Source organism: Nasonia vitripennis, chromosome 4 (genome assembly GCF_009193385.2).
Source record: "Nasonia vitripennis strain AsymCx chromosome 4, Nvit_psr_1.1, whole genome shotgun sequence".
Lineage (NCBI taxonomy): Eukaryota > Metazoa > Arthropoda > Insecta > Hymenoptera > Pteromalidae > Nasonia > Nasonia vitripennis.
This window is the reverse complement of record NC_045760.1, coordinates 15,974,066-16,000,100: the sequence shown is the minus strand read 5'-3', so window position 1 is coordinate 16,000,100 and position 26,035 is coordinate 15,974,066. Positions and strand designations below refer to the sequence as shown.

The 26,035-nt window shown below is 44.6% G+C and overlaps 1 protein-coding gene across 4 annotated transcripts in view; it reads right to left on the bottom strand.

Moving 5' to 3' along the window:
- Positions 1 to 45: 45 nt before the first annotated feature.
- Positions 46 to 26,035, bottom strand: part of LOC100115285 (cell division control protein 12) — a 33,397-nt gene continuing 7,407 nt past the window's right edge. The window contains exons 2-27 of one of the 4 annotated variants that reach the window (XM_031929711.2): positions 14,883 to 14,982; positions 14,609 to 14,724; positions 13,699 to 13,858; positions 12,737 to 12,770; positions 8,705 to 8,852; positions 8,022 to 8,201; positions 7,307 to 7,693; positions 6,963 to 7,157; positions 6,820 to 6,881; positions 6,451 to 6,639; positions 5,975 to 6,146; positions 5,772 to 5,879; positions 5,627 to 5,697; positions 5,160 to 5,539; positions 4,971 to 5,077; positions 4,750 to 4,888; positions 4,534 to 4,668; positions 4,301 to 4,454; positions 3,865 to 4,208; positions 3,622 to 3,776; positions 3,059 to 3,404; positions 2,305 to 2,976; positions 1,507 to 2,062; positions 1,240 to 1,406; positions 1,040 to 1,173; positions 46 to 905 (exon numbers count right to left, since the gene is read on the bottom strand). In XM_031929711.2, coding sequence (XP_031785571.1) covers positions 606 to 905; positions 1,040 to 1,173; positions 1,240 to 1,406; positions 1,507 to 2,062; positions 2,305 to 2,976; positions 3,059 to 3,404; positions 3,622 to 3,776; positions 3,865 to 4,208; positions 4,301 to 4,454; positions 4,534 to 4,668; positions 4,750 to 4,888; positions 4,971 to 5,077; positions 5,160 to 5,539; positions 5,627 to 5,697; positions 5,772 to 5,879; positions 5,975 to 6,146; positions 6,451 to 6,639; positions 6,820 to 6,881; positions 6,963 to 7,157; positions 7,307 to 7,693; positions 8,022 to 8,201; positions 8,705 to 8,852; positions 12,737 to 12,770; positions 13,699 to 13,858; positions 14,609 to 14,724; positions 14,883 to 14,949 — 5,478 coding nt within the window. In that variant the 5' untranslated portion in view covers positions 14,950 to 14,982 and the 3' untranslated portion in view covers positions 46 to 605. Of the gene's footprint in view, positions 906 to 1,039; positions 1,407 to 1,506; positions 2,063 to 2,304; positions 2,977 to 3,058; positions 3,405 to 3,621; positions 3,777 to 3,864; positions 4,209 to 4,300; positions 4,455 to 4,533; positions 4,669 to 4,749; positions 4,889 to 4,970; positions 5,078 to 5,159; positions 5,540 to 5,626; positions 5,698 to 5,771; positions 5,880 to 5,974; positions 6,147 to 6,450; positions 6,640 to 6,819; positions 6,882 to 6,962; positions 7,158 to 7,306; positions 7,694 to 8,021; positions 8,202 to 8,704; positions 8,853 to 11,013; positions 11,374 to 12,736; positions 12,771 to 13,698; positions 13,859 to 14,608; positions 14,725 to 14,882; positions 14,983 to 26,035 lie in introns of those variants that run through there. The other 3 variants (XM_031929712.2, XM_031929710.1, XM_031929713.2) reach the window with 3 other exon arrangements.

Sequence of the window (26,035 nt, the reverse complement as noted above, 5' to 3'; positions counted from 1 at the left end):
ACTTGTCACCTTTTTTTCGAGAGATAGTAGAGATGATTCAAGACATTTGATCACAAGTCATCAACTTTATTAATATCGATTCTCTATGATACAGATAATATATTATATGCACATATAGTACTTAAATGTTAGTCGCATCGTATGTTACAGGTGTTACGAACTACTATTTTTTTGTTTCTATAACGGAGCGGTCAAAAGGAAAAGACTCAAGAGTGAGTGGGTGGATGAGTGTTGTCGCATTGAAATTATCCGTATCTAGAAAACAATCTCTCCTGAGATTTTTCCTCGCGCGTTCACGGTAATAACAATGATTCGTCGCAGTGTGTGAATCGTCAAATAAATTAAAAAAGAAAAATCAGTAGAATCAACTTTTATATCTCTTAAAAAAAAATAAGAAAAGCAGTGCTCAGTCATACAACTTTCCTTTCTCGCAGAATTGCAAATTTAACGTAGTAATCGTTAATTAAGGATCCACGAGAAAAATACTGTCATTCGGCTATGTACATTATAGTTAAAAAAACACACATTTGGCTTTTTAAAAGTACAATGTATATAGCCGTAAACTAGCGCGTGCGTCGCTTTGCACATTTTGTTTATGAATAAGACTACTTCACGAGAGTCTTCATGCTTTTGGGTAGGTTTAGTATCGAGCCCTTGTTGACACTTGCCGCAGTGGGTCGCATGAAGCTCTGACTTCTGGCCGCGACTGTTCCGCTGCGCGGCTGACCTATCCTGCTGATACCGAGACTGCTACCGCCTTTTCCACCCACCAACTTGTCGGCACTGCTGCGATTCGATAGGATCTGCTGGCCAACGCTGCTACCACTGCTACTGCTACGCGATGCCACTGGTATAGGCCGGCTGCGTAAACTACCGGAACTCGTACGAGAAACATCCGATACACCCTGCGAAATTCATAAATGTTAGAATCATGTATAGCGTTATTCGACCGATGTGAAACTTACCTCGACGATTTTTTTTCATTTAAAAAAGACTATCTAAATTTTTAAATAAAGCAAACGAAAAATAAAATACTTACTCCAATAGCTTTGCGAATGTTTCTTGCCGCCGGGCCAACGCTACTGCCACTGCTGCTGCTTCTACTTGCAGGTATCTTAGTGATCGATGTCCTTGGTGTGGATCCGCGTCTCTTGTCGTCCGAGTTAGCTGAGCCTGTCGAGTTCGTTGAGCCTTTCTGAAGATTGTTCGTTAGAGCGCATATCGCCGACGTGTACCTACCAAGATGTGCATGGCTATTTGGGCCGAGGTTGCGCACCGTGTTCACTGATGTAGCACTGTTCAGTGAGCTTCGAGAACTGCGCAGACTGCTGCGCGAACCCGAGCGCTCAACCTCATTTCGTGGTCCTGCGCATGATACCACCCTCTTTGCGCTTTCCAGGCTTTTCCTAAAAAAAAAAACGTTTTACGTTTCAGTTGAAGGACACAGACTCATTCATAATAGCTAATTTTTCATATATTTCATGGATAATCATAAAATTAACTAACCTTGTGGGTGGCTCTCTCTTGAGACTGCTCGTCCGTTTTGGCAGAAAACTAGAGGATTCCTGTGGCTTTCCCGTTCTACTCGATAGGCTATCCCTGCTGTCCCGTCTGTCGAAGCTTTTGATTCTCGCGAGGTTCTTATCTTGAACATTGAGCCTGGAACTTTCACGCCTCGGTAGCGACTTGGTCGTTGCGCTTTTGCTGCTACCAATGATGGTTGAACTAGTTTTAGGCAAGCTACTGCTAGTTGTGCGTGTAAGTTCGGCTGGTGAACAGCGCGTTGAGTCGTGCGTGTCGGTTTCGTAGTTGCCAGACGACGCCTCTTGACTCAAGGTTTCCGAGACAAGGCTTTGCGTTTCCTCAAATCCCTCGTCGTTTAATTCTTGCTCCCGTGCCTTACTGGTGGTAGTATTCAGATCCGGTATGTAGCGGCTTGTACCTTTGCCAAAGACGGAAGTCTGCCTTGGTGATGGTAGCTGATTTGATGATGCATTGCTGTTTGTTAAGCTGTAGCTTTTATTGCTATCCAAGTTCTTCGAACTCATAGGTGCGTCACCCCCTAGTTTAAACAATGAAAGATTGTATGCATTAACTCGATCAATAATGATCATAAAACTAGTTGTAACCACACTCAGTATAGATAATGTACACAAAAGACTTAATACTTGATAAAATGTAATCTTTCGTTCTTGTAATTATAATTTCAAATTAAATGCAAGTATTATCAAAGGCCAATTTTAAACATAAATTTTTCATTCTCACAATATCTTTCTTTTCAATTCTGTTAAAAATGGAACATACCATCTGTCTTATCATTGAGTTGACGACTCAGCAGACTGTTAGGCAGTAGGTTCTCATTCGTGGGACTCGTTATAAGCTCGGGTTCGTTCATGAGCCTTAACGATTCCTTCACTTGACTCGGGTCGATCATACTGTGTCGCCTCTCTCTACTCGGTGTTGCTCTTTCAGGATGAACGCAGGGTGCATCCCTGGGCCTGGACTCCTGCATGACTGGACTTAAAACAGTGTTTGTCACTGCTAGGACAGGTGCAGGCTGTGTAACAGGTAATCGGGAACTCCTAGAACCTGCAGCTACACTAGGGCAGCCGGTTGTAGTGGCCGTTTGTCCAGTGCTGCGTGACAACTGTTGTAAGTCCTCGCCAGATTTAGCGATCTCAGCTAGGGCTGCATCAATGTCGCTTTGGTTTGCGTCGCGGCGCTTTAGTTTCTCTTGCCAAACGCGTAACATTGCGTCGTTGTCCTGATGATCGTCTGACAAGGCGAGTGTGCTAGGACGACGAGGTGTGGTGTTCGTGGTGCTAGCACTGTTAGAATTGACGTGGCTGGAACTTTCTTCGTGACTGCCGTCGGTGGCAGAAAGGTCGAGCTTCAAACCGTCTTTATCGAGAGACGGGTCCTGGCCCTTTTTATAACGACGCGTGCGACGTGCTGCTGAGAACCTGTCGAAGTTACCTAGAAACAGACACAAATTTCATTGTAGAAATGCCATAAAAGATGACCAATAAATAATAGTAAATGTGATTTTTTAAATTACCGCTTCCAAGATCCGTGTATGCACTATTTTCGTCGCGACTAGGTGTCGTGGAGGTAGTCGATCTCTTAGCTACGTCCTTATCAGTAGGCTTAATGTCTTTGGGAGGACTGAAAAGTCTTCGGGTAGCTGGTGGAGTCTCGATATTGTCCGAATCGATCTCAATTTTATCGCTGATTGTTTCAGTGTCCTCGGCTCCACGTTTGCTCAGTTGTGACAATCGTCGAGATGTCGGCACCTGAGCAGTCGTTGTCGGAGCTGGTGTGCGTAGATAAATCGTCAGCTCATCGAGGCCACTATCCGCTGGTTCTGACGCCTTATTTTTCTTACGCTCCTCTTCACGGATGGCCTGATAAAATTTAATTTTGAAATAGTTCATATTGCTCCATTGCTGTATAAATTCAGTCAGTCAGATGTTCTCCATTTATTTAATTATTTAATAAAATATAAGTACCTCTATAAATGAGGTATTTTAGAAAAAATATAAGCGAGAAGTATTTGATTGTTACAAATCATCGTCGATCATTATCACCTATCACAACAACCTTATCAAAATATCAGCTTACTTGTAAGGTGCTCGATCCAAGGATATTGTCCGCATTAAGCCGAGACCGAAGTCTACGGGAATATCGGGGATCTGTTTCCTCGACACTGCTTGGAACGTTCAGACTGGACTTTCTCCAAGGAGATTTATCTTTTTGTGACGATACAGGAGTAGCTTCTGATGAACAAGAAAATAATAGCATTTATAAATACGAGGTTATTATTAGATTTTGATCGATTTATGTATTAGAAAACAAAATGTATACCTTCGATGGCTTCCATTGTTCGCATAACATCGGTCTTCTCCACAGATGGACGCCAATCATATTTTTGGTATCTGTCGCCGTTGGAGTTCTCCTCGGTAAATGTGTTTGGCAGCGAATTTTTGCCTTCATTCTCTGTTAGTAATGACGAAACATTTAAATTGACGATAATTGCATTTTGAAAATCATGCGGGTATGAATAAATGATTGCTATCATTATACCTGAGTCTTCGAAGGACCTGCGGTTCGCCTGCCGCTGCCGAGCTTTTCTTTGAATTTCCTCGCCTGCGCGTTCTTCCTTTTCATTCTCCGTCAGCCAAGCCTCGATCTTTTGTCTCCAAGCTTTTCTGTTTACATAATTTATTATATATACATTAATTAATCAATAAAACTTTTAATAACGAGATAAAATACAATGAAAAAATTATGAATCACTCACCCTGTGGGTTTCGCTTCCTCTTCTGCTTGTAAGAATGGTTTGGTCTCGACAAGAGGCGATGGTGAGCTTGGCCGTTCACGATCTCCAGAGAAATCGGCGTTCAATAAATCTCCTCGTCGTGGCTGCCCACGCGCCCGCTTAGCCCACGAACGATCTATGAAAAAATTGTTATCGTTATAGCCGCACATTTCTCATTTTGCTGAAACATACATTGCGGATAAAGTAATAGATACCTAAACTACCCCACGACTTTCTTTCTCGCCCATTATCCTGACCAGTTGTACGTAGAAAGTCCATCAAGTTTCCATCGTCATCTTCACACGGAATACGACTCCTTCTTCGACGTAAGGTTCCATTTGGCGTTATATCTAAGGAAAACGCAAAGTTACGAATTAACATACTTCTATGAACATAAGTGAAACTTATAGTATCATGTGAGCACGAATTACCTGGCGAATAAGTATCTTCTTTGGTAGAGAACTGATCGGGACCACCCGAACAAGAGCCCAAACGTCGACGAATACTTGGCGATCCCGTGGTCGATATGTCTTCTTCCGACGTACCCATGCCATTCTGCAGTCTTTTAATCTGCAACGGTAGAATTCGACAATTAGCAAAAATGCTTAATTTTCCACAGAACTTTATTATTCATATCGACAATAATAATAACCTTGGCATCGCGACTGTAAGACTTTTGTGGCATGCCATTCTCCAGTGAACTATATTCCATCATGTAGCAATCCGACTCGGAATTGGGAGTCTCCGCCTGATTACTGACTGTAATATGTACATACATTATAAAGATATGCAAGACTCTTGGTAACGTTATTGAATTCAATTCAGTGCTGCTGTTACTTACGGAGACGCTTCTTGGCGAGCAATTGTTCTTCCCTCTGTTTGCGTCTGGCGAGCACCTGTTCCTCTTGAATCCTTCGCCTTTCGTTCTCTGTTACAGCTTGGTTAAACTTCTGACAGAACTGATGGAAAATCTTGAAGCATTCCTCGATCTTGAACGTATTAGCGTCTTCACAAAAGAATTCGGCCAACGTTCGCCGGACGCCGTCAAGCTCTTCCATATCCCTCTTGAGCTGTGACATTTCTTGCTCGGCCATTTGCAGAAACTGTGCCATTTGCTCTTGAATGTCTGCCTCTGTGGTTGGCAGCTGTATTTGGCTTCGGATCTTTTTGATTCGCGTATCGAGCGCGTTGAATTCATTCGTCAACTGCTCAACAGTAGTCCTAGCAAGCGGAAAAAATGATTTGTCATTTCAAAGTTGATTGCCTGTATGAAATTATTTACACTTATTGATTATTGTTTGCATTTACTTTGTCGCTGAATCCAGAGCGTTCATCCCTCGAGCAAAGTTTAATAGATCTTTCCTTTTTCGCTCAGCTTGCTGAAAATGAAAAAATACAAATAAGAACTTGGCTTGTCAGTCAACACGATCTTGCAATTTCTAATTCTATTTACCATTGCTACATAATGAATGAGATTCATTCCGGGTTTGTTTGCCCGAATCTCCGTTAATTTCTGAAGAGACGATAACTTAACACCGGCAGCATTTCCCGCATAACCGCCCTAAAAAACAAATAGAAATATAAAGTATTATTTTATATAACGTCAATCAAATGAATACAATTTTGTAAAATGCATTCAATATTAGAAGAACTTACAGAATTTAAAAAGTTGCCAGCGACTAATACCATATAAAGCACCTCTTGTAAAGATTTGTTTGTCATAAGATCCTCGCCAGCGAGAATCATAGAATTTATACTTGGTTCAAGGTAACTCATGTTTGCGGCGAATTCCTCCTTCAGCAGCATGCATTCGATTCGTAATTTATAACTACAAAACAAAGTATGGTAAGTTCAAGTTTTATACAAGCACTAAGTTAAGTTCGATGTTAAAGTGCCTAAAAAAAGTAGCAAGTTTTTGATGGCATAGCAAATGTTCCGCGAGATATAAAATTAAAAGCGTGCTTCTTGAAAGAAAAAAAAAAGTCCGTTTACGTGCATTTAATTTCACTGACGCTACACGCGCAACCTTTGAAGTTCTAAAAAGGGGCCAAAAACGTGCTATTTTTAACATCGTACATTCAGTGCCCCACCCTCAACAAAGAGAAATGCCAATCAATGGCAGTCATAGTTACTTTGGTACTTGAATAAGCTGCAAGAAGAATTTCTCAGCGTTTCCGAGCTTCAACTTATCACCGTCGAAGCTTTTGAGCATTTCGAGTTCGTCGACCTCCGGCAAGATTTTCAGCAGGCCTCTGAGCTTCTCAGCGCCGATATCGTCGTGCCCGCCGTCTTTGATTAGTTGAATTATGTCTTCGTTCGAACTGCAGGAAATAGAGTCTTTTTATATCTCAATGTTATTTATATATAGATATATGTGTGTGTGCAGAGAGTGGCATGCAAGTATACGCGCTCGCGCATTATAATTTCACCCATGGCGATGACGTAACGCGTTCGAATGCAAACTTAATTAAGGGAAAAATGCAATTGAATTAGTTGATTACCTTCTGAACTGCTTTAAAAATATATTAACGTTTAAGCTTCTCTTGCCGTCTAGTAATGCGATCTGAAACGAAAAAAGGATAATCATGTTTTGTAGTTTTTATCTCTGTACAATCATCCTGAGCGAGATGAATTCTGTACTCACTTCCGTAGGTTCTCGACGACGTTTATCAGTATCCACCCCATTGCCTAAATTGTTGGAACACGTTGTGTTGGCTGGTATCATCGGCGGCACCTGTTGACAAAATAGCCCCTCCATTTCGGCCCAGTCCAAATCGGCCATCGGCGAATTCTGATGTTCGTTGGCGACGAGAGACCAAATGTTTCTTTTGCCAATGACCTAGAACCAGATCGAAAACAAACGTTACGCAACTCGCCGTTGTCCGTACATTGCGCTCTCGGGCACGAAAGCTATATTGATGACCAACAGTAATGTTTTTTATGTAGTGCAACAGCTGTGAGCGCAGGAGAAAGACAAGCTCAATTAACCTTGTGGTTGGGTATCTTGTTCCAGTTGATGGTCTTCATTTTGGTCTTGGGCGTGGGTATCTCTTGCTGTGGCAGAAGCTTGGCACTGTTGTTCGGCGGTTCGGGTGTCGGTACCCGTGCCGCAATGGGCGCTTGTAAGGGCGGGGGCAGTGGTGGCGGGTCCATGAAAGCGTTCGGTGGCGGTGGCGGAGGACCCGAGATCAGCAGCGGTGGAGGTGGTGGCGGCGGCAGAATCAGCGCTGGAGGCGGTGGTGGCGGCACCGGACCGGCGCTCGGAGGTGTCACTGCTGCGGACGACGTCGTAGTTGTGCCTGTCGTGGGCACCGAGGACTTGCGGCTCCCGCCGCAGGTCTGGTCGGCGCCTCGGCAGTGACAGCATAGGTTCGTCTATTGGTTTTGTTTTTAGACACAGTTAGAACGGCTTTCGAACAATTAACAAACGCAGCGCGTACTTTGAGTTATAGTATAATTATCTGAACGCTCAATTAGTTTTGCTATCGTTGGGAAGCAATTTTAATCAAATTACGACATGATTTCCGCAATGCTCGCGACTTCGTGATGTCACGCATGACGAACATCTTAACTGCCAATCTTACAGAGCGGTAATTCGACAATGAAATAATATAAAGCAAAATCATCGTCGAGGAGTGGGAATAACAGGGGAAGGACTTCCAGCACGAATTCACGACTAATAATCGTTACAACAAATTCGTACTTGTAAGCTCGGTGACCTCAGGAGTTTGGTAGCATCCTCCCGGCTCTCTAGAAGTGTGGCTCGATGGACCAACGTCTCGGCGGTATCCCAGGCAAGATCGCTTGCCGCCTCTTTCGGATCAAGTCGCAATAAATGCTGAAGTATACTCAGAAATGGTATTTCCTGTGGCGTGTCTGCGACCTGTTAGCGACGTTATTTTAATTACCATCGTGTTCAAGTATAGGAAGCCTCGAATATTTTCCCATTTCTTTTTCTCTCGTCCTCTTTATTCTCAGTCATGAGAACGGGAACTCTTCATATTACCAGTTCGCGATTGTTCGCCAAATTAGTTTGAATGAGTCATACATATATAAGTATATAATACATGAATACGAGCAATTAAAATTATTTTTTCGTATCGCATGTATAATACACTTTCTGTGACATTCTTTGAATTTCAAACAAGCATCTTGTGCACTAATACGCAGCGAAGCGATAAATATTATTGCGTCGTCGATAATCAATTAACTCGAGCTAATTTGAAATCCGAGTCGTCGGCTTCCACTAAAAAGCGTCACGCCCACTAATGCATTTTAAACGTCGATTAGGAAGCAAATTAAACCGATCGGGCTTACAAAAGGAGTTTTTGCATATCCGCAGGTGATAATTAAATATTCGCGCATAAAATCATCCGAATAACATACCTGGCCGAGAATGGCATAGAAGACATCAACGTGCGAGGATAGATCGATGCCAGGCGGACCTTGATTGGATAGCTCCTCGTCGGTGTCCCTCTGGTCGTCGAAGACGTCCAACTGAACCCTGAGGTCCGGCACGTGGCTCTTCTCCTTCCTAAAATCACATGCTAATGTTCGAAAGGTTCCACGTATCAGGATGCTCATCGCATCAGCTCCATCACCGCAGTCCCGAAAGCCACATATCAGCGCACTTGAAACGCGACACCTCGTGCACGCGCGCTATTCGAATTCGAAAATGTGTCGATCGAAACGTGTATATAGGTGTATTAAACGCTCTCCGAAACGGAGGAAGTAACCGTCGCCGATGCGCTTCCCTAGCATAGTCTGAGGACGAAAAGGACTGGACGTCCGCTCAGCAGCAGCAGCAGCAGCAGCGACAACAGCCCGCGTCCGGCACATCACGTATATCCGCGATTCGGCATTGCTGTCGCGTACGGTGCGCTGTCGTACTACCGGCTCAAGCTCGCGCGCGCGCGTGTGTACACATCGCAAGAGAGGATGCGAGAAAGAGTGTACACCTATAAGCGGACTGACAATGATCGCGCGGGCCATATCGTAAGGCTAAGTATATTAGTATTGTGCGCGGTAGCCCCGTCAATAAGGCGGCAGCTCTCTCACATCGAGGGCCGGATGAGCGCAGTTAAAGCGACTCCTAAACACACACTCGACCCATTGGAACCGTTATGCTTAACGGAAAGGCGGCGGCACATAAGCTTGCGAGCGCGCGCGCGTGTGTGTAAACGTTACGAACAACAGCGCGCGACCCCGGTATTATGCGCGCGAGGGAGCTCTGCCCCATTGTCTTGAGGAAAAATTGACGGACCGAGAATGAGTTATACGCGACTAATAGCATCATCGGCTACTATAACTGCGCCAGCCTGTCTATCGATCTGTCGCGCGTGTCCGTTTTGTATCATTATCTTATTCTATATTTATAATGCGCCTATCCGATTGCTTTCTTTTTTGCCGACGCTCGAAGATACTAATTGATTTTTCAGGTGATATGAATTATTATTGCCCGGCGATTATGCGGTCGATTGTTCCGATCGCGTACGTACAAGATGTTTGGCGATAGTTTCTGGGTTAATGGTCCCGTGTATTATATGGAGTGGAGTCGTTTTATGGCTGTGATTGTTTGCCAGGCTTCACGCTGAGAAGATTATATGTGCAGCGATTGAATAAGGGATTCGAAATTGTTTACGCAACTACTGCGTAATTTGGTGCTGTATCATATACGACAGTTAAGTGCCGCAACGTGACTCTGGAATGTTGAGAGTTTTTAATGCGCGATGAAAAAGTCATAAATCGAAACATTTTTTTTTCAGTAAATCTAACAACAATAAATTATTTAACTAAGCGCAAATGATTACTCACGATGATTTATGAATTGTTTTATTCCAAAATTATCATGAAGTGTCGAGCTACATGATATTCTTTAGCCGGCGCGCGCGCAGAATACTGACAGAAATCTTACCGCTTATTTTAGGGCGCTTATTTTAAATATAACCAGTCACATACTAGCGTGAATCATACGGAACTTGCATCTATGTTTAATTTTGATTAGGTTTCACATTTTTCGCGTATTAATAGCTTTTCGGAGTATTTTCGCAGTATTTCAGTGCGATAATTTTTTTTTAATGTTGATAATTATTACGCATAGCGCTTGTACTTCTGTTTTTCAACGAAATTCGACTGTTCTCGAAAATAAATTACAAGCTAATTTTTTATAATAGTTAATGAAATAATAATTTTGTTCTAGCAAAACGCAAAAATGAGTATATCGAAGTATGTAATATAGAATGCACGAGTAGTGCTTGAAAAGACGTCGAACTAAAACGCTTGGAACGAGCCTCACGGAATTGTTAATCTTAAAGATTACACCACACTTATCTCGCTTATTAAACACATGCGCCGACTGGAAAAAAGGGGGTTACAACAACAATGATTTTACGCCCGCAGACGCTGTCTCATAGGCGGCGATCGCACGCACACAACAATTCCCTCTTATAAAAAGCTGCAATTACACGCCTACGAATAAAAATAGAAACACTCTCCACCATAACAAAAATAAAGGGAAGGAGAGGAGAAAGAGAGAAAGAAAGAGAGAGAGAGAGAGAGAGAGAGAGAGAGAGAGAGAGAGAGAGAGAGAGAGAGAGAGAGAGTGAGAAAAAAAGAGACAGGAAAGAAAATACAAGAATGAAAGAAAAGAAGAGGAAAAGAAATGAAAAAAAAAGAAAAGAAAGAAAAATACACACCCACACGCGCGCACTCCCATACAAAAAGACACAAAGATAGAAGAGCCGCTGCTGCAAGTCGCGCGTCAAGTCGCCGCCTGCCTGAAGACCTACACTGTCGATGCAGTCGATGCAAAACACACTGGAAACCGGAAACTCCCCGCACGATCGCTACTTCGCTCGAGTGCTACCGGCGCTCTATATAGCCGTCGGCGAACTCGCGCTTGGCTCGGTAATATTGCGATTATTACACATATACATGTACACACTCGCGTTTCTTTACTGCAGTGTCTCCGTGTCGAAGCTGCGCACAATACATGCACTGTGCACACACGGAGAGTATATCCAGAAGTATATAAGCGTGTATGCTGTGTATATCACAGCGCGTGCACTCGCGAGCCCGAGATGCGTGCAACTAAAAGAGGCTCGTCAGGCGAGCGGCCGCAGCTCGAGTGCGCTCTGGTCTCCGGAGAAGTTAAAACTATCTATCGCCTCCAGCACTCGAAGCTGCAGTGGCGGCGGCGCTGTTCAGGTACTGTGCATCCTTCTCTCTCTCTCTCTCTCTCTCTCTTTCTCGCTGCTTCCTCCTCCGGGCTTTCCTCGCCTCGGAAGTTAATTCGGGAGCTTTCCTCTCTGTCTCTCCCTTCCTTCCTTCTCGGCTTTGGCGTAGCCTCTATCCCTAGCTATCTGCAGCAGCAGCAGCCTCTCGCTCCCCAAAAGTCACTAGGAATGTGGAGGAGACGAGAGCGAGAGAGAGAGACACACACACCGTGCGCCGTTTGGATTCTATTTCTCGCCTACTGGCGCCGCGATGCTGCTCCGCTTCGTACATCGGCCTCTCCACGTGGTTTCTTTTGCACCGGCTCGGCCCGGCTATGTCTGTCTTCGTCGCGCAGAAGCTCCCGATGCACACGTGCACATTAATTCGGGGCCGCTCTGCAGCGCGCTCGAGACGAGCTTTTTGGAGCCTCGCTCCGATGACTCTCTCGCGCGCGCTGCATGTGTATACATGCGCGTTCAAGCCGTCGTGCTATACCGCACTGCTAATACGGCGTACGCAGCCAAGGGGGGGGGGGGGGGGGGGGGGAGAACCCCTCGCGACTTGGAATCGAGGTCGAAGCGAGATTGTTATGGGGATCACGTTTTTTTTTCTGGAAAGAAGTTTTTGGTATTTGAGATTTTTTATCACTGCAATTTTAATTACAATTTCAATTTAAATTCATCTCTGTTGATATGAGTGTAATTGGTAAACTTTCGAAAAGGAGCTAGAAGACGAAGCTGCAAGTAAAAACTTCTGACGCAACGCTCGGCATTCGACGCAAACAAAAATAATTTTACAGCCTGTTGGAAGCGCGAGGGAAAAGAGGAGCTCGCAAACATTTGGAAAGCTTATAGGCTTCCGACTCACGCTTCACTCCGATTTTGAGTACCGCGAACCACGACAGAAACTCTCGACTGCTCGAATGTCGCGTCGGTGAAGCGTGCCGATGTATAAATTTCGACTTTCTTTTTGTCGCCGCGCGCTCGTGCGTGTTTACGCTCATCTATTGATTGATTTAAGCGGAAACCTCGACGTTTTCTTTCACGGCTACATGACTTTTCAATCAAGCTTCTGTTTCTGAGAGCGCGCGTGGTGTCATCGTTTGAAGAATGGACACACAGCTCTGATAAATGTTGTTATAATTTTGTATGCATCTGCTCAAAATTGAATGTCATATCTCGTTAAGTATAGTAAGCTACTCACCGTAGATCGTTCAGGATCGGAAGGAGCTTCAGACCTAAAACGAGAATAAAATGATATCGTATAATAATTTTGATTCGATGAAATGTAACGTTTGATCTATATTTAGATTGGCATATATAAGTAGAGAAGTTCGGACCTGGTCAGGCGAGAGCGCAACGAACGTTAAATAAAAAACATACATCACGCTTGCAGCAATTGAAATTGATATTATCTCGTAACGACGAGATTGTTACGTTTTTTATTAATGTCTAACAGCCGGTCGAGGTACCTGCGATGGGAGTGGAACTAGGTAACTTTCACACACGAATATAGTCAAAGCACAATTAATGAAAGCATCATAAAGCATCGCACTCGACCCAACGTCGACGACGACGACGCATTCCAAATAAAATCCACCGAGAGAACCGGCCTCACCCTCTCACGCTGAAAATAAAGCAGCGTTAAATCTCAATTACGCTGACGCGTCGTCCTCCGCTCTTGTTCTCGCGTTTGACGGATCCCCAAAGACTCGCGCGCAAATGCTCCCCGACAACAGACGGAAGCTCGCAGCTCGCGAGTACAAAGAGTAGCGCGTTCGACTATAATTTCCGAGCCGAAAGTCCGCTCTGTGCTATCCTCTTCGCGTAAGTTCACGTATATCGCGTCAACAATGTTTGCACCCATTTCGCGCTCTTTGTTGACTCTGCGCGCGAGCGCTAAGCAAACTACACAAATTCAGCACAACTGCGGCGGCGCAGTCGCGAGCGAACGGACAAATTTAGCCGTTTCCGGCATCCCCCGACAATTTGATCTGTAAAAGATGCGCCGCGCAATAATATATCCGAGCAGCCCATCAAACTTTCTGGGAACGCGCGCGAGATTCATGGTATAAATAGCGCGAGCCCTCATAGCGTCGCGCTCGGTAGAATCTCCGATATCCAAATATACATGTATAGTATGTGTATGCATCATATCGTACTCACCGATGAACTCGTTCCTGATCCGAACCCGGTCCTTGAGGACCGGCGCGGAAATGACTAGACAGTTGATGAATGCCAGCAACGCCGTCTGGTAATCCTCGGCCGATGCTTTCCGCAGCTCGTCGACCACGAGGAGCAGCCGGTAGCGCTCGCCTTTGCGTTCCTGCGCGCAAAAACACAACGACACGGCACGGTTAACGCAATTCCAGCAGCAGCAGCCGCCACGGGAGCTTATAGGTATCTATACGTGTAATAATGCGCAACTAAGGAGGTGGAGGGAAGAAATGACGAGGGGGCGCCATTGTCTACGGCTCGCCCACTCGGCGAATTACTGCAAGTCCGCGACAACTATACGAAGAGTCGATATGCGGTTTTGCAGGAGCCGCCGCCACCACCACCAAGCAGGGATTATTGTTATAGTCGCAGGCGCCGCCAGAGTATGATGAGGCGGTCTGTGGGTACATTATGTGCATGAGAGCTTGTTTGTGCCGCGCGCACGCGATGAGAAATTTCGCTACGCGGCGGATTGATGTTGTTATTGTTGCTGCAGCGCTTGATGAGCCTCTGTGCTATGCACGGGACACTTTTCTCTCCTCTTTGTGTACAGAGCAAGTGCTGAATATATAAGGAAAATCGTTTACTGTGTTATTAGGTTTACGTGGAATACTGTCGCCCTTTGTATTTTACTATATGCCGCTAATAGGGATACTAGCGTAGTTTGGGAAATGATGTGAATAGTGAAAGTGATTGTTGTGGAAAATTGAAGCATACGAAATATAGCGAATGGCTAGATTAAACCATTCAGAGACGCGCGGCAAAACTTTTACACGGAGAATTTCAAACACTGGGTGAAGTTTCAACAAACTTACGATTTCGCGCCTTTGTTGCGCAAGATGAAAAAAAAATATTTTACCTGGTAAATGTGAAGAGTGTCGATCGCGCGCTGTCGTCCATCTTGGCTGTAAACGCAGAGCGCCGAGAGCAACTCGACGACTTGCTTCTTCACGGATGGACAGGCTGTGTCCAAAGCTGCGAAAATCGTAAATTCGGATTTACATAACGCGTTCGCAATACGGATAATCCATTCGCTTGTCAGCCGAGCAGAGTATATAAATCTCGTCTCACGCTGATAAGGCGAAAATCATAATATGTAACGCATTGGCAATATATTTGCGGATTCGGCTTACCGGAAGCGAGCTTGTTGCAGTAGTCGGGGTTATCCACAATATAGTCGAGACCAACATTGGAATCCATGTTGACTGCATTTGCGATAACGCTCGTGCCGATCTGAAAATAAACAAATAAATAAATTACTCTTGGCGGCCTTGTCGTCGACGAGTATAGCGCTAGCAAATCTGTCATTATATAAAAACAAAGCGTGCGCGCGCGCTTCGACGTTAATTTACGGTAGAAAAAACAATTAATCAGATTACGCAAGGAAAAAACCGCGAGCTTTATAAATCACTAATTTCAAAATATTGTCGCATATAGTTTATCGTAATACATGCCAATACTCTACAAAATATTTAAAAAAATTGCGCACTACAAAAATTGTTAAAATTAGCATCGGATCACCGCGGGATACTTATACAAGTATATATATATATACATATATATATATATATATATATATATATTATACGAACGATGAGCCTATCGTACTCGTCCATTTCTGGGGCATCGAAGAGTCGCCTGGCATACGGAAGAGAAAGAGATCCTCCCGAAAGATCTTTCTATTTTCGCCGGGCGCCGCCGGCCGCCGAGAGCACGACTTCCGGTTTCATCATCGAAACTCATCGCTTTTGCGCGCCTCATAGGCTATTCATCGGTGCTATATCTTGAGTTTTCCCTCGCGCGCGGACTATAGCCCTCTCCGCGCGACCGCAGAATATCGTCCCGGATAAAGAATCTCTCGCGCGCATTTCCCACGAGATATTCGCGCGAGACTACGGCTCTCCTGGTGCATATACACGTACATACACATGCTACAGCAGTGAGAGAGAGAGAGAGAGAGAGAGAGAGAGAGAGAGAGAGAGAGAGAGAGGGAGACTCCTCGTCGTTTGATTTACGATCGGCGCCGCGAAGCGGAGGTCTAGGTTGGCCCTGATGCACACGGCTCGCCGCGACGACTAATCGAATATTCAAAATCGAAAACGTAAATTTTGCGCAGCCAGGACTTCATCTCTGTATGCCTTGTATATGTGCATCGCAGAGGCATGCGCTCTCGTAGCTCATCGATTATTCATCCCGCACCGTGATAAAACGTCTATATTCGAGCAGGAGCGAGATCCTCCGCGTTTGTACATGATACATATATACGTATGTACAGCAACACAGTGTGTGCAGACTCTCAGATTCGCTTTTCTGCGAGAGCGTAGCAAATCGATGGAAGCTCGCGTATTTGCACGCGCTGATAGATGGATTGATTGATCGTCGGGGCTATTAACATTACAAATGCGCGCACACTGATGCACAGCGACTCGTTTTAATCTATATTAATAATAGCATCGTGTACATAAACGATTTATTATCGGCTGCGGAACCGAGCGAGTCACTGCACGCATTAAAATAGTCGCGTCGATCTCGCAGTCGAATCGCGTGAGATGTGTGTATAATAAGCATACGTGCATGTGCAGTATGTGCGACTCTGATGATGGTGATGCCAGTTTTGATGTAACGTGTATCGGATAATTTGCCAATCGTGCGAGATTCTACTTGGCGTCTACTAAATTTCCTAGCGTTGGTCGTACATCATTCCGTTCGGGAAATCGACGCGAAAGAAATCGAATTCGGTGCGATCCGTCGTATTATGCAGATTTCATATTGTGTTTGACTGCAGGCTTTCTTCTATAATTATTTCTGATGTGAAATTATATGTGCTCTCGTTGGCCTACATATTTCGATGCTTAAAGAAGGATACATAAAAAATGTAATGGACGGTGAATGTAATAAAAAGAAATTTACTGCCGGAGATAAATAAAATATACGCGTAAGATTATCCGAAATACTCTGGCCCGATAATCAAAATAACACATCCGCTGATTTATGTACGATGCATATAATAATAGTTTGACGTAATCGCCCATCCATGTAAGGGCTCATTGGATGTACACCATATTGGTATGTTATGCGTTGCGGATAAAAAATATTTTGAGCCAGCAGATCGCCTCAGTCATGCATCGGAATAAACACGGGGATCCGAATGAAATTGAAGATGGCAGATAAGCGCCGGGATACGGGTACAGTACAATATAATATACTCCATATGAAATTCTATTGAAACGCATCATAACTATATGCATACACATTTCCTTTTTAGGCTGGTAAGAATCCTTAAGGACATAATTTTCGGAGGTGAACCTGAGTCACGCAAGGTCTCATAATTTGAACAAGATTGCTTTCATTCTGGGTTAAGGAAATTCGCATACCGCCGGCCGCTCTTCTGTAATTTTTCGAATCCACGGAAAAAGTGCAGCCTTCGTAACAGCCCGTAAATCACTTTAATACTACCGCCATAAAAATAATCCATTATCTCGAATCCACCTGCAGCGCGCCATGCTCTTCGATGGCCGATCAACTGCTAATGCGAATTAGAGTACATAACACATCATAAAGCTCATTGTGCTTTTCGCATCGATGCGACGAGGGAAATAATTAACAACGAATTCGCCCATCAAGCGAGTGCGACAGAGGCCTCTTTCATCGAGACTGATCCGCGTCGCGCGCCGCCATAAATCATCTCTGGTATAAGTGCATCCTTGACCCTGCATTGCGCGATGCATCACGCACTCGTTCTCCTCTCAGACGGCCCAATAATAAAGAATCACGACCAACAGCGCGCGCGCTTCATCTGCCGCGATCGAAGCGAAACTCGAGATGGAAAAAAGCGAAGAAAAAACAACAGCGTATACCTATAAGTAAACGTGCCGAGCTAAAAAGAAGGAGGTAAGCGTACGAGAAAGAGAGGACAGGGGCACGCTCTCGCGCGTGTGTCACGCGTGTTATTTCCATTTAGGGTATAATATAGCAGCTGGTTGCCGCAGCTGGTCGCACAATGCTTCTTTTCAACGAGATCGAGAGTGGCCCAGCGCCGCGAGCTCGTGCAGCCGTGGGAGTATAGCCGATGCGGCGAGTAGTGGGGAGACGCCGAGATAGTTCGAGGTATTGCGCTCGCACGCGAGGGTATATGGTGGGGCGGACCACCGCTGCGGAGTACGTGAGGCCCGACGATGCACCGCGCGCGTCTGCTGCAGCACACAGTAGAAAAGCGTGAGCGAGAAATGCAGCGGGAATAACAAACGCAGGCGTATAGGTATACGCGTGCGTGCTGTGTACTCCAAAGCGGCGGAGGAACAGCGCGAGAGATGCTCCTTTCTTGCATTCGAACGCGAGAGGAAGGAATAGAGCTTGGGTCGTCTGGTATGGTCTAAGGGAATTTCTCGCATTGCGAGCACGCGCTGACGCTGCGATTTCTTATGATAATAAAAATACGCCCGCGTCATTGCGCGGTTGACGCGTGTGGAATCACCGGCGTCCTTTTTTTCGCCAGCGCGCTTTGAGGCTCGATGTTATATTCATGGTAGTTTTGACGTCCGATGTCTGTTATTGCTTCTCGCTTTTTGTACTGAAAAACATACCGAATGCTTTTTCGATGGAATATTTGCGTTTTCACGAAACGCGAGACTTTTTTCACGTCCGGTGGATGAGAGCTGCTGTGCGTGTTAGGAAAGCGAGGAAGCGCGCGCTAGTGTGTGTGTATGTATGTGACTCATCGACGACGCGGAGAAGTTATATCGTCGTCCGATACCTATTAAGGTGTGTTGTAATTAGATTAGCGATAATTTTTTTTTCTCAACGGTACTTTTGCTGTACTGATTCAAAGCTGAATTTCGATAGCCAGATCGGAGAGTCTATGAAACGGTGTTTTCGAAGAATGAAAAATCTCAAAACGAAGAGACTAACGACTGAAAAAGCCAGATGTCATTGAAATTAATAGATTTAGATTCATTGTCAGATTCGACAATTTCGCCCGTTGGTGACACATAGACGTCGGTCGCGCGACAAATATACATCGCAGCAGATCTGATGCGATATTTTTCGGCGATAGAGCTTGAAAATCGATTTCGTTCCTCGTCTATTTCATTTTTTCTTGCCTTGTCTCTAGAAAGCTATTATGCAAATAACCGCTGTGAATAATAAATTATATTGGGAGCCCGAATAAATTACCGAATATTAAGCAGTCAGTCGCTCGAACCCGCAAGAATCCAGACGCCGCGCGCGACAGCGTGAATTAAAAAGGAGGGACGAGCAAAAAAGCCGAAGACTCAGGGAAGCGGCAAAAGCTGACAAGGACGACGAACGGCGGCAGAAAGATTGAGAAAGAGATGCAAGAAAAACACACAGCCGGACGTCAAATGCAACTGAAACAGGAAAGAAAAAAGGGCAGTATATAAGCGCAAACTCGCACAAAAGCGACTCGCGCGTGATGCAGAGAAGTCGAAGAACCAGAAGAGAGCAGAGGCGAACATATAGAATTACGTCACAGGCGCATGCCTCTCGCGATAAAAATAGCCGCCGCGGGTTATTAAGGAGACCCCATATAGAGGCGATATAAATTTTCGCGGTCAAAGCTAATTGTCGATGCCGCGCACTGGCCGGAACTCACGCGGCGCGGACGCATTTGCGATTGACGCGCGAGCGAGCTGTCGACGATATATATGTATTATTGTATACGAACGTCTGCGCGCGCGGATGCATTATGCGGAGAGGTGTGTGCGGGACGTGCTCGCGAACTTTAATTGCACCTATCGTTCTTATACTGGCACAGGATGGATGTATACACACTGGAAAATTTTTCCTTCCTTCCGATATGCCGATCAAAGTCTGCTGTCGCTCGACGATTCAACCGTGGTCGGTATATTTATGTAAGTTCTGTCGAACATCGATCGGATGTAATTAAGCGCGCGTATATGTGTGTCTGCGAGTGAACGTTGTGGTTTATGAGGTTTGGAACTGTGGTTTTGCCGCTCGTCCGTGTGTAATTTTAACGCTACCATTTTAGGAGGCTTTTTACAAGCTCCTCCATTTGCATACCAGTATAAAGCTATGCGAATTCATCACTTGCGGGAGTCGTTATATTATATCATCGAGATTTAGTTATATTTCGAAGCGCAAGTACAGCCTAGAAATCTTCCACGACTTTCCATATATATGTTTTTACCGAGTTAATAAGCAATCTCCATAAAATCAACAGTCGATATTTTGGAGGGCTATGTATACTTTCCGCGACGTATATTTTGCTTTTCTCGCTGATCGAAAAGAAAACCTATCTATATTTATACGCAAGAATATAATATAACAGCTCTGTTATTTTGCGTTCGAAAATATTATTGGAATTTGGATATTGCATCGAAACATGCAAACTCAGTTAGACTCGATGTCGAGGAAAGTATGAACGAGATGATTTTCATAATGCAAAGCGAGCTGTACGGAGAAAAATGCTGACTGCAGGAATTCCCATCGCAGCGAAATATCTTGTGTTCGCGCGTGACAAAATAATGCAGGTGTTCCATCTACGTATACGGAATGGATTTTTTTCTCATAAAATTAAAAGCATAATGATGTCGCGGGTGTGCTGGACATATTTTTCCGTCGTCGTTCGGGAAATTATACCGTAGCCGTCGCGTGTTAATTGACGCGTATCTGTATGTATACGGGTAAAGGCACTGGATCAATTATGACAAGGTGCCACCGTGCGCTCCATCGAGTCTGAGAGATGATTGGCATCTATCGATTTTTCCTCCTGCGTCTATGTGTATTAAGTATATCGGTATACACCCAACAGGTTGCCGCAACGCAGCTGCACCGACCGCGTGCATTAAAAATGCATCATGCGGCGGCGGCGGCGACGTTTCCAAGCGAGAAACCGGAGGAAAACAGACGCCGCGCGTGTGTATACACACATCACACAAGTGGAACGCGTCCTCGATCATAAAGCAATCATTTAATCCGCGAGAGAAGTCCGTCGCCGTCGCCGCAGCCGCACGACGTTGTTTTTATTAGCTGATTAATGAATGCCGCCGTTTTTCGTCGTTTCGAATATACGCATACGCCGCGAGTAATTTTCGTTCATGAGAATTCACGAGCGCGAGCGATTCTCCGAAGAGCCAAGCCGCGTTCGAAGGGGACGAACGCGCTGCAGCGCGTCCACGCATGCGAGTGTGGAGCTGTATCGAGAGATACGCGCTTTATTTATAGAATAATCCTCCGAGCTGGCCTTATCTGCCGGCTGATTGATAAAAAAACTCCATTATGATAAGTCTAAGTGCTGATGAAAGACATCCGTGTGTACGGTAGTTTTTTATATATCTATTATGACTGATACAATTACTCGGGAGTTACTCCTACATATAAAGCCATAGCTCGACCTTTTACGTAAACAGATAGTATGTGTTTCACAGTTTTGATCGACTTTTAATCAGCACACGATATGCCAGAATAGATCTTATCCATTGCAGGACTAAAATAATCCTAATTATAAAACGGGCTATGGACGTTGGGCCTCGCACAGTTTCCTCATTAAGTAAATTTATGTAATGTAAAATTCATGCAATTAAAGCCGAATGATTAATTACTCCCCAACTTGAAATATTTACCATAAATAAGCATAAACGCGCTTTGTTTACCTTTGCCGTGCGAAAACCGCGTCGTACACATAAACCAGCGCCGCGAAAGGTAAATAAATTTCCGATTTAATTACTGGCCATCGCGGTCGATAAATTTTACACTCCACAAATTTCATATATACGATCGCACACTATTTGACCTGCTCAGAATTTTAACGCCAGCGCTCACCAAAATAACAAACATCTCATCCCATCAGCGTTTTTTCTCAGTCTCGCGTCAATCATGCGTCGCACTTGCTCGAACAAATTACGCAAAGTGGATCAGTCGAGCAATAAAGTTCCACTTTATTTCTAAAAATAAAGCTCGCTCGCTTTCTCTATTTGGTCAAAAAAGAAGTCGATTCGATTTCCTAGTAGATTTTTTGCTCCTCGGGGCTGGCCGCGTAGATCCATTAGCGCAACGATCTCGCGCGCGTCGCGGCAATCGGTTCCAGGAAAAACCGCAGAAGGGAGCCGCGCGCGCGAAAGAGAAAGAGTAAAAAGAAGGCGAACAAGCGCGATCGCGCGCACGTGCATATAGTACGTCTCGAAGTGGCGTCGCGCACGTGAAAATCCGCACGTAAGAGTCCCCAAGTTATGTGGCCATAAGTGCGACCGTGGTAGTAAGCAAGCGATAGTTTCGCTCTTTGGCAAATCGCGAAACTCGTAAAACTCGCTTTCATGTCCTGTTTATTTGACTCACTCTCGAGAGAGCACCTCTGTAGATCGATTCTTAAAATCCCCGGGGATACAGCGCTTAAGCTCGCGCGCACACTTGAGCACGATGTATGTTCTGAGTGAATGAGTGATTCCAGGGATTCAGTTACGTGACTGCTGAGAATTTAATTATTTTTGGCTTGTTTTAACACTGACTGACCAACGTTTTTGCACATTTTATGTAACGCTGTCCGCTCGTACGTGGGATGTGTCAGTTTCGAAAATACCTAAGTTATACTTTTCAAGCAAAACGCAAATTGGATTTTCATATTCTTCTTATTACCACCAAAGTATATTCAACTTGTATATTAATTAAGTAACACGCGTAAAATTGCTTTTGCAGATTTCATCAATATCCATACAGCGTATACCAGCCTTGTTGATGTCCGAAATTGACGGATGTAATCAGTCATCGAACAACATTAATCCAAAAACATCGATGTGTTTCGCGATATATTGTTACTTCATTATCGAAAGAGACTCTTACAAATTTTTCATTTGCAAAAGGTTATAACTACGAGCTTCCCAAGCACATACGTCGCAGCGACAAATGATTTATCGCGCGTGTGTATATAAGTCGGGCAATTAAAAACTTTGAATATAATAAAACAAGATGAAAAGGTCTTTAGTAACGATGAGAGAAAGTCAAATAAAAGTCGGTGTCATGCAACCTTAAATCATCGTTCTTTTATGATTAAAGAGATAAAAAAACGATCGCGCACGAATGATCCATGTAAAAGCGTTAAAAAAAATTTAATAATATACGGCATTGCGCACACACACCGAAATATTACTTTACAAGATTGAGAAATCCACTCTCCGCTGCGGGTTGCGCAAATTCGCGAAAACGCGCTGAAAATCGTCAAAACAAAAAAGCCGAATCGCAAGCCTTCGAAAAGTAAGCACGACTTTGACCATATACAAACTAAACTATTCTTCCATCTGCACCGCATTACGCATAGCCTAAAGGCTTTAAACGCGACGCTCGGCAAATTACAACAATCTTAACCTTTATACTCCCGGCAATAAAAAGCCAAAGACCTGACCGAGTACGAATGTCCCACCTCTGCAGCAGCGGCAGCGCGCGAAAGCAAACAAGCGTGAAAAAAGAGCAAACAACCGCGGCTACCGAGGCAATATACCGGCTGCGCGTACATGCATATGTAACTTTAAATCATCGCGCGGCCCTTTTGTGATAATTAAACCGCGCACCGAAAAGGCTGCACAGACGAGAGCACCGCCGAACGCTGCACATGCGGCATTCCTTCGATTCTCTCAATCTCAATTTTTCTCCGCCCCAGCCGCCTTTAATCTTTCTCTTCCTCCCGTTTTTTCTCGCGTCCGCGAAATCGAGGCGCTTCACCTCCGCTTGAGACCTTGGACTTGTTTTATTCAGCTGCAGAGCGTCCTGCACTGAAAAGGGCTGAGATTTGACAGAGGAATGACGAGGATTCAGCGATTGCGGCATGCTCGATGGGATGTTATTGAATGTTATCTGTGGAGCTTCGATTCTCAAAGTGTCTCTGGGTATATCCGAGTCGACGGTTGGTGCGCGCACAGGCAGCGCATACGTACATACAGGCGACGGACGATGTAACTAATCGTAGGCAGCAGGTATATAAAACGGCACTTACAGCGGACTTGGGATACCATATCGGGCACCTTGCTGACCTCGCCTGTCTTCTCTCGGTCTCTCGCATGCATTATCTGCGCGCTCACACTGCTCTCGCTCGAACGCGTGCAAGCACTTGCTCGGCTCTTTCTTTCTCTGCACACCGTCAAAAGCCGAGTGTGGCTTTTCTTTTCTTTATTGCTTTTTTAGTTTTTCGCGAGTCTTCACCGTTGACGAGTTTATTATTTTTGCAAACGAGGGTTACAATCTTTCCTGGATTAAGCCATTAATTGACTCCCGTTGTGGAAGTCGTCGAGTGAAATATCGAGAGCACAAATAAATTTTGCCGAGCCGGAGACAAATATTTACCCTTATTTACATACAGATTAAATTTTGATCATTTGTTATCTCGCGTATTCTCGTTTGCTTTCGCAAACTGCATATAATCCCTCTTCTCGTGCCCGGTGCACACGAGCTTCGTGCTTTTGGGCTAATTATATAAAACTGGCGCGAGCCGCGGTAGCTCCTTAATTTTTTAAAACACTAGGCGCCCACTAGTCACCAATTTCCTCACTCGATATACACAATGAAATAAAGTATCAACTCGCTCGAGCGCCGCGCGTCACAGTGCATAATACCGGTATTTCGGTTAAAAAAAAAACAAAACAAACAATTTCACCGACGAGACAAAGTAGTTTAACGGACGATATTTTTTCGGGAAAGAACCTGATTCCCCGCGATTTCGAAAGAAAATTGTGCACGCGTCCCATGCAGTCGCATTCCCGCTCGCACGCGCGATGACTATTGCGCTCTGCGCGCGACAAAAATGGAAATTCATTCCGTCGAATACATCGTTAAAATTTATTATTACGGAGCAGGCATATCAGATCACGGCGAGCGCAGAATAGAAATGGTTCGTTCTGCTATGAGGTCTCCTACATGAATCACGCGTCACCGAATTCGTTCTCCGCTGGCGCCGACGCAAACATTTCCTTAATTGCAAAATTCGCCTTAAACCGCCCAGTGATCCTTATCGCGACGACCTTAATTTACAAGCCTCGTTCGTGTTCCATATGCACTTGAACTCAAATATAAAAGAGACCTGCGCACAAGCGTTTAATTAAATTTCCCCCGATTATCCTCGCGCGTATCGGAATAAGTGGTCGTCCATGCAGTCCACACACACTTTGGGATACCAGCCGCGGGCATCGCATTATCGCGGCGTTGCAGGTGATCGTTGTCATCGGAGTTAATCCTCGCGGCTGTTGCCGTAATTCGTTGCGCGTCGACGGAAATCGGATTACCATCGAGGATTACGACACCCGTGCGAGCCAAGCGCTTGTCTTATATACCTACATCACGTCTTTTTTCTTTTGTCTTCGTGCTACCGTCCTCTTCGCGCTCGTATGTGCGATGAGTTCCCGGTAATATCGCGCGTCGTTGCGGCTGCTGCAGCCGCGTTACCTTCGCTGAATCGTAATCAAAACAAACTCGGTTTCATTCATGCAGCTAATGGCTCCGTGCATTCTCTCTCTTTCTCTCTTTCTTTTATTGCACCGGTGAAAGCTTCGGATTGATACTCTCGCGGTCTTCCTATGAGGCATCCATACACGTATGTACTGTGTCATTTATAATTTAAGTCCGCGCCGACGAAAGCAAATCGATGCAATCGTCCTTTGTATACGAGAAATTATCGTTTGCAATATTCGATTAAAGTAATTTGTCACTCGAACAAAATAACTACGATAACGCCTCAATTTTGCTGCCGGTATAATTTATATTAAAAATACGAAACACTATTGCGCAACCAGACATCCGTATCAGCGCCTGATGATCAATCTCGCCCGAAACCACTGATATTATTCGTTAATTTTATGTTTTCATATAAAGTATACGGTAATTTTAATAACTCCGCTGTTATATGTGCTTACTTTAATTTTTCTCACGCGCGCCGAAATATCCAGTAAAATACACTTGCACTTTATTTTTGGAATGTAAAACATACAGATTATTCTTTAAACGGATTGCAATTAATTCGTTTGCACGCATATATTTTGGAATATATCGAGCGTAAAGTGTGCACATACATACATACACTTGCATTAAAAGTCCGTCATAAAAAATGTTTGTGTAAGTGGACTACTGGATATTCTTGTAAACCTGCTGACACGAAAGCAGGTAATTGTACACAAGGGCGCGCGCAGTGTGTTAAGTGTCGATAAAATGTCTCGGTGCACAGTAAAAAAGTCAGCAGGAAATCAATATCCGATCGTTCCCGTATAACCAAAAATGGCAATCGCACTGACAAAAATCTGTCTCTTGCAAAGACGCCAATATAATATACACA